We start from the raw sequence: 17,057 nt of genomic DNA, 5'->3' as shown, positions 1-17,057 counted from the left end.
GGTCTGGACTGTCCCCCATCGAGATGTCACGCTGACATGTGCATGCATGCTTGACATGCACACAGTTTTTCACAGGGACTCTCTCTGGTCGAGAGCCCAGCCAACACATTTACTCCAGGCAAAGAGTTCTCACGCTCCGTCTAGAGCACAGAGTACTCCGGCGCCCTGTGATCAAGGGTCTCCCCATCATCCCCAAGTCTGTACTTTCAGAGCACACATGATCAGAGGCAGAGTGTAACTATAGTTCACCTCCAAACACTCATAACAAGCCTCCAACTCAACCTGTCATTACAACACTCAACACAGATTCTGCTCCCTACCATACAATCAAATCATACTTTCACAAAAGTAAATGCCACTGTCACATTTCACATTTGTACAATACCTCCATACAGCCACACATTTAGAACTGTATGAAATCTCCATATGCGCAAAACAAATCTGCACATGAACACAATCACCATATGTGCAATCCACATCTGAATTTGTACACAATCTAGACTAGAATAAAACATGGAAGACAGCGCCAGGACACAACGTAACGAGGTAACAGTGCGCTTTACAAGTATACATACATTACATTACATTACAATTCTGTATGCAGTCTCCTTGTATACATAACATCTTCTATCAATTACATGACCATCATGAAAACCCAGACAAGTCACATAAATGTTCAGTTGCTACAGTCAGGATTAATTTCCTACCTTCATTAACCCATCCTGAGGGATGTAGCAATTGTCCTTCCCAAACTTTCATCTCATTCTGAAGCATACACACATCACATGAGTCACCTTGGAAAATTAACTCTTACATCAGAGGTTATACTGGTAACACAACGTACAACATATGTGCGAAATCACCATACACGTCACACCCTCCTGATGGTATTCTACACCCTTCCCAGGCCGCCTCACACATATATACAGAATATCAACACCACTCCGGACACTCCACTATGGTGCAGCTCAATTGAACCTTCTCTCTCCGTGAGAACCAGCTTCTTCTTCAATCTGGCGCACACCTTTAGGATGTTTGACTGCAATCTCAGTAAGCGGATGCAGGGTGGTATCTTGGTGGAGCTTTTCTACTTTCATGTGAACTTTGTAACACCCACTAGCAGACCTGCTTCATTACCAGCTTGAGCAAGCGAAGAACGTTCCACCGGAATCATTCATTTAGCGAGGACAGGTGGCCAAACGGCCAGAACTGTTGACTTTAGAACAAAGGAGACAGGTTCTAGGCCCAGTGTTGGCGGCTCAACGTCCCGTGATTCTGGGAAAATCACTTCATCTCCCTCTGCCTAAAAACACAGACCTTGGCCCTGAGGACTGGTTTAATTACTGGCCATGCAAAACTCTTTTCAGGTGGCTCATCGATAACTCTTTTAATGTGTTTTACTTTGTAATTGTCTATTATATGTTTTGGTGCATTTATAAGTGAAAAAACAGTGGAGCAGGTAGTTAAGGTATTGATGTTTGTGGATGAAACAAACATGTGTCATGGAGTGAAATTCCCAGAGGTGGATGGGTAAACTTGGTGCAAATCAGAGCTGAGATCGAGGTATGGGTAGAGAGGCAGGTTGGGGTCAAGGGAAGTCTACTGTAGACTATTACTTTCTAAGATTGTAATAGAATCTTAGTTACAGTGATGTTTTTAAGGTCACCAAGCAGCAGCGCAATCTAGGTATTATCACATCATGGGAAACCAGAATTATAATGCAATTTGGCAATGCGGTGGGGGAGCAAAAGCGATGCAGAGCCCTTTTGGGTGAGCGGTAGTGAGAAGCAGCAGCACTGGCTTATTGTATGGATCCTATGGCTTACCATGTGTTCTCCATAACAACCTCATCCCACCGAGACTGTGTGACAATACTGATATAAAGAATGCCTGAAATCTCTACTTAATGAATGCTCGCTACCAGGGTCAACCTGGCATAAAGGGCAAACTGGCAGTGCCCGAAGGTCTTGTCCTACACATCAGTATATGTTTGCAGGACTGTTTTATGGTCTGGTGGCACGTTTTTTACTGTTGAGTTCTTTGATTTACCACAAATGTTGCTTGAAGCAAGCACAAATGCATGCAGACTCCCACACCTTGCAAAACACAGCTGCAACCCCAGGCTTGCCCCTTGTAACCCCTGGCCTCAAAGGTGGCAAAATCAGTGCCTGGAACACAGGGGTAGTTCTTCCTAATGGAGGCTAGATGGAGCTCCACTTGCCTGGTTTCTGTCAATTTTTTTATTATACAAATCGTGAGTAATATTATTCACTATTAGTGTAATAAAAATGGAGTACATTAGTTGGAATATGACCCTATCTGGAAGCAAAGGTAAGGTCCCATCGGGAGCTACCGAAGGGAAGAGAACAAGGTTATTGTCACTGAGGTGAGGAGTGTGTGATAACAGCGAGGGGGATGTTCCCACTTCTGCCCTGCCCACACAATCCCTGAAAAGCTACGCCAAGCTCCTCAGTCACGTCCAGAGAGTAATGTATCTTTCTGTTCTTCCTGACAGGTGTCTGTGTTGAGTGCCAAGGAGCCCTGCGCCACGAACCAGTACACCGCCAGCGGAGAATGCTGCAAGGTCTGCTACCCGGGCGAGGGGGTGGTCCAGCCCTGTGGAGTGAACCAAACCGTCTGCGAGTCCTGTCTGGACAGTAAGTAGCATCTTACGGCCAGAGGGTCGCCCATGATTGTCGAGTTGATAACTGGGGGGGAAGTAGCTGGCCGTAGGGCTTCCCTACGATCCCCTGGGGGTGTGAGGAGTAGATATCATAGATATGACTAGACACTTTCTTCTGTTTATATCTGTTGTAATGTACTAGGCTGTTTGCAGGGAGGTTTCTGATCCTCGTCATTATGAACGACCCCTTAAGTGCTGCTCCGGTCGGAGTCAGGCAGAGTTCGCGTGGTGCTGAGTGTGCAGGGCCGTGTTCTGCCCTCAGGGGAGGCAGGCCTGTTGCACTGAACCTCTGCAACGAAAGGAATCCGTAGCACTAATCGAGGAGGCGTGGCCGACGCACTGCTGACGTCCTTTGCTAGGCCCACGCGCTGCTTGAGGGTCTATGTGCAAAGTCAAAACTGTGCCAAAAAGCGTCGAACCTGCTTCAAACACCTCTGCTTACTGAGGCCGATGAGGTGTCGGCTTTGAGGAAGTGTTTGCTAAATGACTCTCAGGTTTGACCACAAACGAGCTTTGCCTCCTCCAGTTTCCCCCACCCTGTCACACTCCAACACTTAAATTAACACGCTGTTATTTCTGTCCCAGTGCTTTACTGCTTCTTTTTTTCTCACCCACCTCTTCAGTGCTTTATTTCGCCACGTTTTAGCTCCAGACTAACTGGGAAAAACAAAATGAGAAAATTAAAGATGATGAATTTGTACTGGTTGGAATAGGAAAGAGCGTGCGACTTAAATAAGTAAATCGGACGAGTTTAGAAAATCATCCGAGAACGTCCAACTGCGCTGCTATACTATGCAATGCACACTGTGACTGTGAGATGTACAAATCACATATCACTAACTATAGCAGAAACTGCTCCTTGCCAAATACCGATTCCCTTGCATACAATTCCTGCAGCACAGAGAGGCTAACACTGCACTCAAGAGCTTCTCATAACACTGGAATAGAAGCAGCCAGTGTGTAAATTCTGTCAAGCTAATCAGATATTACAGCAAGTTGTACATAGTCTTTCACTCTGTCTTGCCTTTTACACCAGGGCTGTTCCCTGCTGATCATCTGTATATCACACAAGAAGTACGTCTGGTGAAGTGCGAAAAACGTCAGAGACTGTCCGCAATCTGATAACAGTCTACATGCTGAACAGAGAAATAAAAACCGAAGAGGTTCCTATTGTTATGCAAGAGAGAACCCCTTTCAGGACAAGAACCCTCTCTCACCCGGAGGTGACATGCTTCATCATTGGTTTCCCTCCTCACACCAAGGCTGCAAGGTCATTGGTGTGGGCTACAACTCCTCGCAAAGTGAGGAGGAGCTGATGTGTTTAGGGAACTCAAGAGCAAGAATGGAGTGAGTAAGAGGCAGAGTGCACTAAGGGAGAATAGAGTAAAACTGTCTACAGAAGGCCTACTACTTTATTCCGTGGTTGTATGGGACAGGATTAAAAGAAAAAGGACTAGGGGTTAGCAACAAATACACCCATACAGTAGGTCAACATGTTTCTGCCCTTTGGTGACCCCAATTGGGGTTCTGGGGCATTCTTCAGGACTTTGCACAAATCAAAAAAGAACAAGAAAAACAAATATACAAGCCACCCAATCAGTAGCCTGTTCAGATACAGCGATGGGCCGTGATGCCATGGCTCCACTGTGACATAAGGTGACAGAGAAACCACTGTTGAGCCCTTATGGTGACACCACTGTCGTACAGCTTGATGAAGTCCGTGCATCTACTGCGGGTGTCCTGGCGATTCTTCTTATCCTGCTCATCATCATCATCATCATCACACTGAACTTCCGACTCTGACCTGAGAGACGTTGCCCGAAAACACAAATTAAATTAAAAAGTGCAAATTAAAACGGAACAATCAAAGAGAACGAACTACTGATAAGTTGAGGCTGAAGGTGGTGTATGTGTGTTTGTGCATGTGCACGCACATGTATGTGCATGTATGTTTGGCATGTGTGCATTTGGCTTATTAGTGCATGTTTATGTTCATGTGTGTGTGAGAAACAGATGGCCATGGTCCTGATAACCCATGTAGGGCTTAATTTTTTGGGGGAAAACATGTCGACCTAAACAGGGTTGAATTATTCACCTGTCATCTGTAACTCTGCAAACGGGAGACAGGTATAAAAATGTTATTTCTACCAGTAGATACTTTTAGTCTGTAGACATCAATAGAACATCTGTGCAACAAAACGCACTCATAGGGACACCAAAATCTCCCCTGCAATAAGGGTAGTACCTCACATTGGCGCATACATTGACTAATGTAAAGAGAAACCCTATCACCATGAAGCATGGCACCGGTCAGGTGGATGAGGACTTTCTCGTATTAAAGGACAGGTTCAGACTGGGGCAGCAAATAGGCTTAGGCACCAAAATTAAAGTGGCCCCTTAGCAAATCAAATGGCCAAAGTAGCCCACATTTGCAAATTGGGACAGTTTCGAACGTGTAAAGACACGCTGTATGGGTGTTTTGCAAGGTCTGGGAGTCTGCATGCATTTGTATTTGCTGAAGGCAATGTTTGTAGTAATATCAGGAAAGCAACAGTAAAATCAGGCACACCAGACCATAAAATAGGGCCCACAGACAGGCAAAATACCGTCCCACACACTGACCTGTCAGACCACCCCTTCTGGCACTGTCTGATTGTCCCACAGGCCAGTCCAATCTTGTTAAAGGAGTATTTCCTTTAGATAGCAATAGTTAGGAATAGAATAGACAAGCAACTTCCCGTCACGCCTAGAGTATTTTTGGTGCATGGTGTGTGTGTTTATACATATGTCTGTTTGAACATTTGTATGTGTGTGTTTGTGGGTATGTGTGTGTGTGTGTGTGTGTGTGTGTGTGCATGCACACTTCAATTAGACCTGCGAAATGAGAGCAAATATGATAATCAGAACATAAATACCGACTGCCCAAAAGACGTGGAATAATGCTGAGCTGCAGCAACTAAACTGATCTGGGAGGGAGAAGAACATTTCCTTTTGCTGACTGCAAGGCTAGTCAGTTCTCAAACAAGCCCCAGCGTTGCTACACTTCCAAGTGTCTAAAGGCGGTTTTTACAAAGAGCAGCTCAAGTGGAGGTCAAAGGAATGTGGATGAAGCTGGTCATTTTCATAAGCATACCAGCATCCACCCACCTTACTGACTGAAATGTAGGCCCTGCTTGTGACTTGGCAGGTAATTTATATCTGTACACAAAACGGGATTACAGGTCAAGGGCAGACTACACCCACCATTACACCAATTGCCAATCACATTTTACCAGGTAAAACCTTTTGCGACTTGGAAGGAAGGATGTTCCAACTTCACAAATGCCAGTTTGCACTCCCAAAACTGTTGAATTAATGATTATTTAACTTTATTTCCTTGTTCCTGGGTGTCAAACTCGGACCTGGATGCCATTTTCAAACGTGTTAATTACCCTGCCCCAGATAAACAGTAATTAGTAGGTGCACAGTTTGCACACACATTTCCAGGAGTGTCAAAGATAGCAAACAGGGCGTTGGCAAAGTCCAACAACATCAAAAATCCAGCAGGAACTGGACATGCGGATGTCTCATAAGCGACTTGGTGCATACATAAGTAACTTAAAATGAGGCGTCCAGTTCTCATTTCCGATTTACGTTCTCTGGTTCGGGGGCATCGCTCATGATGTGGATGAAGAAGAGGAGGATGACGACGAAGGCCGTGCCAACCCTTTTGGTGGTCGGCGCCCGAAGGTTTCGGATTCAGCTTTGGCCCCGGAGGGTCCTTTTTTCATGGCAGTTTCGGCTTCGAGGAAGTTTTCCACGATTTCAACAAACCCTTTACCGATATCGTCAAATGGGCACCCAATAGGTATGTTGTCACAGCACTCATCAAGCTGTTCTTCATTGTAGATGGTATTCAGTTAAAAATAGGGTATACCTTATCACGATTTCAAACCTGTTGGGTATTTACCAGGAGGTCTTTTCTAGAGAACACATGGTGCCACAGTGCGATGACCTGTGTATGTAACCAGGTGGGACTGACGTTGGGGCAATAAAACAAAAGTAAGTGGCAAACATATATGGGATGAAGTACCATCTACCATACATTACAGCAAGTCTTTAAGGTGTGCCATGACCACACAGAAGAGCGATAATGAAGGCAAAGTTCATTTTATAACGTCACGGAACTCAAAGATGACTTGAAATATCCTTGTAATTTAAAGCAGATTATATTTTATTAACTGTAACTAATGGTCACACCCCAACCCTTTCCGAAAAAAACGTCAAATCATGATCTCCTGATCTTTCACAGGACACAGATGGTATGGTTCCAAAACTTGCAGCCATAGATGTCTCCTTTTGGCTAGCCACTGTTTAATTTCTGGGAAAATTGTTCAGAAGGAGTAAAACCCGAATTTTCTCTTTCAAAGTTTATATAGTAGGTGCAATCCGGCTTTTCGACCTGCGTTTCACAACACTGCTGGTTCTGGCAGCAGGCATTGTGACCTCGCAACTCACCTGTAGTAAGTTTTTACAGTATAGTAGCTATGCCACTTTCTTATTACAGATGACTAGTGATATCACTAGACTAGTAAAAAATGAGAGGCGGGTATTTATGCAAATATAGAGCAGTATAACATTACTTAAGAACACTCATGACAACTCATTAGTAAATCACAGTAAAACAGAGGTCTGTATCGCCTGAGTGAGGCAGAGTGTTTTTGTAACCCAGAACATTTCCCTTAAGAATCTAGTAGAAAGGTCACATGAACTACTGGCTCTAGTAACACTCAGTAAAGCAATGCACACGCCTCTAGGGCCCCGTTGACTACACTAACCTAACCAACTACAGAAAAGGACTTCAAGATACGTTTTTTCTGTGACTTAATTTTGCAGAATACTGTGTTTTCATGTTTGTTTGTACTTAGGTGACGTGTATATCTTGACAGTCAGATAAATAACAGCTTTTTGATTTTTTTTTAATCTATATTTGTTGTTTGTTATGACTTTCAATATGTGCGCCATATAAGTTTGAAATAAGTTTATGTGTAAGGTTTGAGTAGAGCTCTTATAACCATTTAATCCTTAAACAATAATCAAAGAAATACATGTATGAACATTGATTCTATGATTGCTATGTGTTAATTGTGTATAGTGTCATCTGTGACTAGTGGGGGTCCTGTTTCTTTTCCATTTTAGTAGTCAGTTATGTTCATCAGACCCATCTTTATATGGTGGTACTACTATGGGATTCTTTTAAAAAAAGAGATATGGGCTCGAGGTATCCATTGAGAGGACAAGTTAGATTTGATCATGTACTTGACAATGAATACTCTTGTTTGCGCTACTTACTTATTGTGCGTTCACATTTCTTATTTGTATTACTGTTGTCTTTTAGTTCCATATTAATTCACCACTAATCCTGTGTAGGCTTCCTGAATAGCGTGCGTCAACAAGCGCTATATAAATACAAACCTTTGTCCTCCTCTATCCTTCTGCTATCATTCCAAATCCAATTAACTGACTAACCTATCCACCACTTAAAATGTACTCGCATGTTTCACTATACTAATTCAACACTAATCCTCTATGGGTCCTGGAGTAGCGTGCTACTCGCCGAAAAAGCGCTTTGACGCCTCATCAGGGGTAGTAAGCGCTATATAAATGCAATTGCAATACAATACAATACTACATTTCGATTCACATTCACCCTATTATGGAAAGATGGGAATGAACCGCAACATACAACAGGCTCACAGATGCCTGCCACGTTTCGGCACTTTAGACTTTAACACGTCCTCAGGGTCCTTTGAGAGACAAAGTATCAGATACATGCCACAAATGCTGTGTCCCGGTGAGAACCGGTGTCCATTGTTCCACTGCTAGATACAGGACACAGGCTTAGCGTAAAACTCTATGGTGCAATGCAGCACTCAGTCCATGCTCATGAATATTAATGAGACCACTGTAGTCATGCAGCATGTGCACGTCTCGTCTTATGGAGGCCCAGAGAGATCCATCTAGGCTAAAATGGCTCCAAGGAGAAAGTTCCTGAAGTGGCAGAAGAGACAACGCTGAAGTCCACACGTCCCGTCACATGAGGTGGGTATTCAAGCCAACAGGCAACAGAGGGCAACTTGCCCAAGCATGACATTGGCCTTGTAGTGCATACATAATAAATATGACCTAGAACATTTATTCCTATATTCTGTGATAAGACACGCCCACTCCCACTCCCACTTACAGAATTTGTAAAACGTAAAGGCTCCAGTTTGAGTTGGATCACAAATCTATTTAGACAATTTAAGACAAGGTAGCGCATTTGCAGTCGGAGCGCTCGCGCTGCTGAATTCCGCTTTTTAAAACTACTTTTCCTGGCTTTTAATTTGTGTGCTCTATCTGGATTGTGTCCCCCTCACCTGCACGGTAATTGTCATTGCACCGCCGTTTTGGCGGGTCCGGTGCCTGGGGTGGGTTGTCTCTGGGCGCCATCTTAGAGTGGGGTAGAGGCGCTAGTCTTCGCTTGCGCTTTACTGCGCATGAGTTTCTGAGGGGACGCCTATTTAAGGCGAGTCCCCGGCTCCCTTTCCAGACAAGGTAGCGCATTTGCGGTCAGAGCGCTCGCGCTGCTGAATTCCGCTTTTTAAAACTACTTTTCCTGGCTTTTAATTTGTGTGCTCTATCTGGATTGTGTCCCCCTCACCTGCACGGTAATTGTCATTGCACTGCCGTTTTGGCGGGTCCGGTGCCTGGGGTGGGTTGTCTCTGGGTGCCATCCTAGAGTGGGGTAGAGGCGCTAGTCTTCGCTTGCGCTTTACTGCGCATGAGTTTCTGAGGGACCGCCTATTTAATGCTCCTCCCCTAGCGGAGCGGGTTCGCGGAGCGGGCGCGCCTTCGCGTGGCCGGAGTCGTGCCAGAGTCCTGCCCGTCCGCGCCAGGACGCGCTGGACGTGGCAGGACCCTGTCCCTAAGTGTCGGACGTTTTGAGACCCACAATGTTGTGTTACAGCAGAGACAAGCTGTTGTCTATTGACAAGTTGCATGGCTCCTGTGGGGTATCACGGGTTGGTCCTTTGTGTGGCCCGTTCTCATGCACTTGCGGGAAGTTTAAACTCCCCGCTCCCCTGGAAAGGGGTTGCAATTGGATTACTGCCAGGACGGTCAGCCCTAATCCATCTATTTCCCTGTGGAGTCTCAACTTCCGGTCGCTGGTCAAACATCAGCAAGATGTTTTTGACCTCGTAAGTAAGGAACTGCCGGACATTGTTTGTTTGACGGAGACTTGGTTGCAGGATGTTGATACGGCCGTCTTGAATTTGGCCTTCCCGCCTGAATACTCGGTATATACCATCAACCGAGGTTCCAGAGGTGGGGGGATAGCCCTTGCAGTCAAGTCTTGTTTTTCTTGTGTTTGGCAAGGGCAAAACATCTCGGGCTGCGAAAGCGCTTTGTTTAAGATTGCTATCACATCTAACTTTGCTCTCTCTGGCCTCTTGATTTATCGCCCACCAGGGAGTGAAGTGGCTTTTAGGTCGGCTCTCCCTGATTCCATCAGTGCATTTGCTGCAGGTTGCTCTAATTTTTCGATCCTTGGCGACCTGAATTTACATCTGGATAATCTATCTAGCCCTGCCGTGTCCAGCTTTGTGGCAGATCTTGAGGCTCATCAGTTGGTTCAGCGGGTGTCGCAGTCCACCCATGTAGGTGGCCACACCCTAGACCCGTTTTTTACCAACTTAACGGAAGTCAGCACCTCCACTCCAATACCTATGACCTGGACCGACCATTATTTGGTATGTATCCAGTGCCCTCTGCCTGTTCCGCCCCCCGTACCATTGGTATTCTCTATCCCTAGACGGTGTTGGAACAAATTGAAATTTGACGACTTTTTCCATCTGCTGTCCTCCGACCCGCTTGGGGTAATTGAGTTAGCGGATCAGGGTTATGACCATTTCTGTGAGTGGGTAACTAGGGTGTTTGACGCCCTTGTTCCAATAGTTTTGTGTAAATCTGGGGCAAGGAATTCCAGCCCATGGTACGACGATTCGCTGCGGGCACTTAAAAAGACCTGTAGGCGCGCAGAGCGGGAATGGCGCAAAACTTATAACAGCGATAAGAAAGTTTTGTATATGGCCACTGTGAAACTGTACAGTGTGCAGAACCCGAGCGGCGTATTATGCCCTGCAATTCAGTACCAGTGATAACCCCTCCAAAACTATTTTTAAGGTGTTGAAAGATCTCACTACCAAAAAGGTGATTACGACCTACCAGAGCTCAACTGCTCACTGCGAAACTCTGGCGGATTTCTTTCTGGAAAAGGTTCGTTCCATCTATAGAGCTTTTCCATCGGCTGCCCCGTCTGTTGAGGGACCACTTAAGTCGTTGGTATCTGACACCTTATACTCTATCCCGAGCCTAACTTCAGAAAGTCTTAGTAAACTGGCTCAACAGGTGAAGTCTGGGTCCCCGGCTGATCCGCTGTGCCCAGCTCTGTTTAAAGACCTAGTCTTGCATGATACCTCATCGGTTTGCTCGCTGATTAATACGTCATTTACATCTGGCGTAGTTCCACTGAAGTGGAAACAGGCAGTTGTTATGCCTATTCTCAAAAAGCCATCGTTGGATGGAAGTAAACCTGAGAACTATCGACCAATATCACTTCTGCCGTGGCCTGCTAAAGTAGCAGAGGCGCATGTCAACTCTGTCCTCTCGGGTCATCTACTTCAGGCCAACATCCTAGACATGACGCAGAATGGTTTTCGAGCTGGGCACAGCACGGAAACGGCACTACTGTATATGGTAGAACACCTGCGTTCCGTGCTTGACGCGGGTCAAACGGCGGCGCTGGTGCTGTTAGATCGGAGCGCCGCCTTTGACACCGTGTCCCACCCCATCCTTCTGCGCCGTCTAGAGGAAGTGGGTATTGCTGGCCCTGCCCTCCAGTGGTTCCGGTCGTTTCTTGCCAATCGCTCCTTTAGTGTGGCTGTACCGCCCTACCAGTCCAAATTCCATCCTTTGGATCTGGGGGTCCCTCAAGGCTCCTCGCTGAGTCCCACGTTATTCAATCTTTACGTGAGACCGCTAGCTGAGGTAGTCAGGCAGTGGGGTATGACCATGGTGTCATACGCCGATGACACCCAGCTAGCGGTTACGATCAGCGGGGATGCGGAAGTGGATGCCCCCAGATTCCAACAAGGACTTCGGGCGGTCGCCGGCTGGATGACGGACAACTGTCTCCAGCTAAACGCTAGTAAAACCGAGGTGATGATTTTTGGCAAGCGAGCGGAACTCTGGGGGGACAGGTGGTGGCCATCAGATCTCGGCCCTACACCAACCCCGGTTGTCGAGCTTAAAAATCTTGGGGTTTGGTTGGATCCCACTCTTTCCTTCGTTTGTCATACTAAACGTACGGCGGCCTGTTGTTTTGGCATCCTGCGGGGACTTCGTCCCGTGCTTAAGTTCTTCGATGCCACCACGAGACAACTCGTGATCCAAACCACAGTGATCTCAAGGCTGGATTACGCTAGTTCCCTCTTAGTGGGCCTGAACCAAGCGGAAATCAGTCGCCTTCAGCGGGTTCAGAACGCGGCAGCACGAGCGGTCGTGGGATTACCAAGATTCTGTCCCACTATTAATGTTCTCCGTTCGTTGCATTGGCTCCCGATGGCACAGAGAATTCGTTTTAAAATCCTTTGTGTCGCTTATAAAATTCTCAAGGGATCCCCGGCCGCAATCTTGTCTAAACTCATGTCTCACTACGTCCCCACCCGGGCTTTAAGATCTTCTGACCTTGAACTTGCGATTGTTCCCCGCTTTAGGCTGTGCAGGGCTGGCGGACGGTCTTTTCAAGTCCGTGCTGCTCTGCTCTGGAACTCTTTGCCCCCGGCGATCCGCGCCCTTGGGGATCTGTTTTCTTTCCGCCGTGCGGTTAAAACGTTTTTGTTTCCCTAGTGCCCCCTCTTTTGTTTTGTGCTGTCTAGTTGTGTTATGCTGCTACCTTGTCGAGCGCCAGGACGCTCCTTCGCTGGAGCATCTGTGCGCTTAATAAATTTGCATAACATAACATAACATAACATTTATCTCAAAGCAAAAGAAAATCTAAATGAAAGCGCCTGGAAAACTTTTCTGGGTCACGATTCTTTGGAAAACCAATATTAAGCAAATGTTGGGAACAAACTGCAATAGTGTTTATTTCTCTTCTTGAATTCACATTGTGTGACCAGTACTGCAGCAACATATAAAGCCATCATCATTCCCTTTAACAACTGACCCATCAGGCAGCTCAGCACCTGGAAATCCCCACACTGCCACATGCAATTCCTCTCTAAATCATCAGCTATTAACATCAACCACCCTACAACATGGGCTGATTGAAGATGTCTGCAGGGAAAGTCTCACCCCTTTAGTTATTAATAGCTTTAAGCAAAACAATGTGTTTATAATAGCATTCTTCACTATATTAAATGCATTTATTTACAGTTTAACAAAGGAGAGAGCAGGCAAAGCAAGAGAGAATAAAAGACCAAGTAGTGAGAAGGAAGCACAAAGGTGGTCGAAGATATGGTTAGAAATGAAGGAGTAGACGTTGACCACAGACGGGAAGAGAAATAGATTCTAGGAGGTAAATAGGGATGCCGAAAGGAAAATCAGTTTTTAAATGCCTGGGCAAGAAATGGAGAGCAAACAGCAGAGGAAAGAATTTCAGGCTTAGTGGAGAGATTGGGGGAGATTTTGAAGACTAGAGAAGTCGCAGTGATCACTAGAATATGAGATGAATAAGACGGAGGGAAGGGAATCAAGAAACCAAAGGCCAAGATGAAGAAAATGAGAGCTTCTGAACATGAAAGGCGACAAGCTGGAGAAAATGAAGCATGCAAGCAGAGAGGGGGGATGTAAGAGGGACTGAAAAGGCCAAAGGAGAAGAATTTAAGGAAGGCTGGATGACTGCAGGAGAGGAAGCAGCATAGAGTAAATATTTTTGAAGACTTACTAATCGTGGTATTTTTAGAGCACCACATTCACAGCTACGTGAATTCAGGCTTCTTTGATGAGAATCTTAGAACAGGTAATGGGCCTTTTAGGAGTAACGGCCAGATTCATCAAACAAAAATCCGGTCGCAAAGGGACAGATTCTGAGAATCTGGCCCTATGCGAGCGGTATTTTTGCATTTGGGATGCATCATCCCAAATGCAAAAATTGCAATTGTAGAAATCGCTAAATAGCGATTATTTGCATTTAAGGAATCGCAAATGACCCATTCCTAGATTGCGATTCCTCAATCTGGGGCCGCTATTTACCGCGAAGTCAAACTACGTGGTAAATAGCAAAAACTTAGAAAAATGCACTTTAGTGCATTTTTCTAAGTTGTATGTTACACACACACATGTCCTTGGGACATGTGTGTGCACAACACCAGTGAACATTACCATTTCAGGGGTGCAACAGGGTGTCCTTTGGACACCCTGCCACCCTTGAAATTGCGGCACATTTGCGATTAGCTAATTGCTAATCGCAAATAAGGAATGACTCCCCATTCATTCCTATGGCCCTTTAGGCCTTTAGGCCCATAGGAATGAATGGGGAGCCATTCCTTATTTGCGATTAGCAATTAGCTAATCGCAAATTAGGAATCAGTAGGAATCGCAGATAATATTGCACTTCCTACATGCACCCCGTTTTGCGAGTCTTTAATAGCGAATCCTTAAAATTCGCTATTAAGGACTCGCAAAACATGACTTTGATTAATCTGAGGGTTTGAGACTAGAATGCACGCTATATTTAAATCAATCCTTTCATCTTAAACGTATTACTTCAGGGATCAGTGTTTTCTGCCCTTTACACCCCCCCTTCTCCCTGTTCCTAAACATTAGTACATATGACCAAGTTAAAATGCACTGTTTAATCCGTGGTCCTTTGATTCGTGGTTCATTGTTACACAAAGTAATGTGTGGAACATGAAGCCCATAGGGTTGGATGCTTTGCCCTGCTTTCACTCCACGCGGCAGGCCGTCCTCAACAACAGAATCATAAAATGTCCTTTAATGGCAATGTTTCTTTATCAATATCAGTGCGCAGTCACGGGCTCTTTTATCCTTAGACAGTGCACTAAAGTTGCTCATAAATGGCTTACTGCGTGTATGTTTCCTGCTGGCTCTTCCTGCTATAAAATGCTGGCTATTTCTGAGCATAAATGGCCGTTAATCTTTTACAAAGGAGTAAGTAAAACCGCTTGCTCTCAATACATTTAAAAGGCGAGTGCTGCATAGAAACTACCTTTGTAAAAATTAAAATTAAAGTATACATTTATTCAAAATGTGTAGGTTATTATTTATTACACTGTAAACGTAGACACGGTGGAATTCTGTGGTGCAGGCGGGGGCCACGGATGGAGCAAAGACTATTTTGGACATGCCTAATGCAGAATGCACGGGAAAAAACCACTGCACATATTGACTACAACTAGTCTGGGGGTGCTTGCGTTCCTGTGCATGGTGAAATGGCCTGTCAGTGCAGACTGGACTGCTACTATTGGAGGAGCACCTGGGCTGATTTATATTTGGCTGGTTACTGTCTGAGGGAGTTTGATGGACAAAAATTAGATTGGATTGCCGCCCAGTGTAATCATCAGTAACTGAGGTAATTTAGGTAATCCACACATTACTTGTTCGTTTTCTTCAGTGTGATGCTCTAACTGCCCACAGGTATGTCCAGACTTGGGTCCCGTGCTCACTGTGCCACAGGACTCAAGCCACACCCTACACCTACTGACGAGGCCCAAATAGGTCGACACCGTTCTTTATTGACATTCACAGCACACCTGGCCAGGTAGTTCGGGCTACACTGGTTCTATAGGAGCATGACCCAAGCTGTTCTGCAAATGGCTTGGTCCTGTCTGATGTGGCATGGCAGGCAAGAAAATTGGGACTAGATTGCGGCTCAGAGTAAATACTAGAGGATGAGATTAATACAAACAATCCACCCTTCACTTTTTGTTTTAATCTGAGCAAGGTAATAGGGCATTATGAGTAGGGCTCCCGGTGTTATGGTATTTTTTTTTATATATTTCCATCTGTATTTATGCATATTTATATTTTGGTATATTTATCTGTATTTATCCAGATTTCTTTTTTGGTTTTGTGAAAAACTGGTATATTTCCACATTTATTTACAGATAAATATGAACTCATGCTTGAAAGCCTGCCAGGTTTCAGTGCTACGAACATGCGAAGAAGATACATCAATGCACCTTATGTGAAAATATACAAATATCAGTATCAACCTTGTGCATATCTACTGCCGTTAAAGCCTCTTTACTAAATTCCCTTTCTTTTTTAACCCCTTACCTAGCAATCCACACAGCTATTGGCCTGGCAGTCATACAATAGAGTATTTAGAATCATCCAAAAGCAACCAAATGTCAGTTTTTACTTAATAAACTTTTATAATAATGATTTCCTTTCCGTCCCAAATAAGAATTTTATAGAGCTCTCCAATGTTTTACTAAATCTGGAACAAAATATAGATACAGTGGAAAAGATAGGGATCCTCATGGGGGGGATTTCAATGCGAAAACCCCAAAGAACCATTGGACTAAGGACAAATCCCAATTAGACCAAGCTGAACGAAGGGGTTTAGAACTAGATAACCTGATAACTGAGCATATTCTCAGTAACGCAATGGAAGAAGGATATACCCCTAGTAATTTCTATGTCCCTACCTTTAGAGGCAGAGACTGTTCTTCGACCATTGATTTTATTTTCATATCCCTTCACCTAATAGATCTTATAATAATGACTAAAGTTTTGGAAACATCATTTGGAGATCATAACCCTCTTATAGCTGTCCCACGACTAGGCCCCAGCCCTATATATGCTAAATCTCATGGAGCTAGAGACATCACCCCTTCAGGAGATGGCTTGCGACTGAAATGGAGGGGAGTCGATAGTGGTGTTATACTAGAAACTGTGACAAAGGAACACTCCCACCTGATCAACTCCTGCCTAGCCACTGATGGGAACTGTTTAAGGATAATTACGGATTTGGCAGATTATGCTCTGTAATAAAATCCTGCCTGTCAGTTCCCATATCAAAGATAGAGAAAGACCCCAGGTGGTTCGACCACGCCTGCTCGACAGCGAATAGGGTGCTGCGCAAGGCAATAACTACAAAACCTAGATGCACAGCAGAGGTACAGGCAGCAAGAAAAATGTATAAAACCAAAACTGCAGAGCGGAAAGCAGCACTACTGACGGAGCGGTGGGAAGCACTGGTTGACTGAGCAACTCAGAAAAGTAGTGATTCCTTCTGGCCCGCCGTTAGAAATATGCGAGATATTGGCAAACAATTAACTACAGTCAGCTGCACTATAACTAGTAGTGCCTGGGAGGACCATTT

General features: G+C 45.0%; 1 protein-coding gene across 1 annotated transcript in view; it reads left to right on the top strand.

Moving 5' to 3' along the window:
• NGFR (nerve growth factor receptor) overlaps positions 1-17,057 on the top strand; it is a 141,628-nt gene that overhangs the window by 37,644 nt on the left and 86,927 nt on the right. Inside the window, exon 2 of the mRNA XM_078645271.1 lies at positions 2,516-2,657. Within this exon, the coding sequence (XP_078501397.1) occupies positions 2,516-2,657 (142 nt within the window). The remainder of the gene's footprint in view (positions 1-2,515; positions 2,658-17,057) is intronic.

This window comes from Lissotriton helveticus, chromosome 5_1 (assembly GCF_964261635.1).
Source record: "Lissotriton helveticus chromosome 5_1, aLisHel1.1, whole genome shotgun sequence".
Lineage (NCBI taxonomy): Eukaryota > Metazoa > Chordata > Amphibia > Caudata > Salamandridae > Lissotriton > Lissotriton helveticus.
The sequence above is the reverse complement of the archived record's forward strand: the minus strand, read 5'-3'. Positions and strand labels throughout refer to the sequence as shown.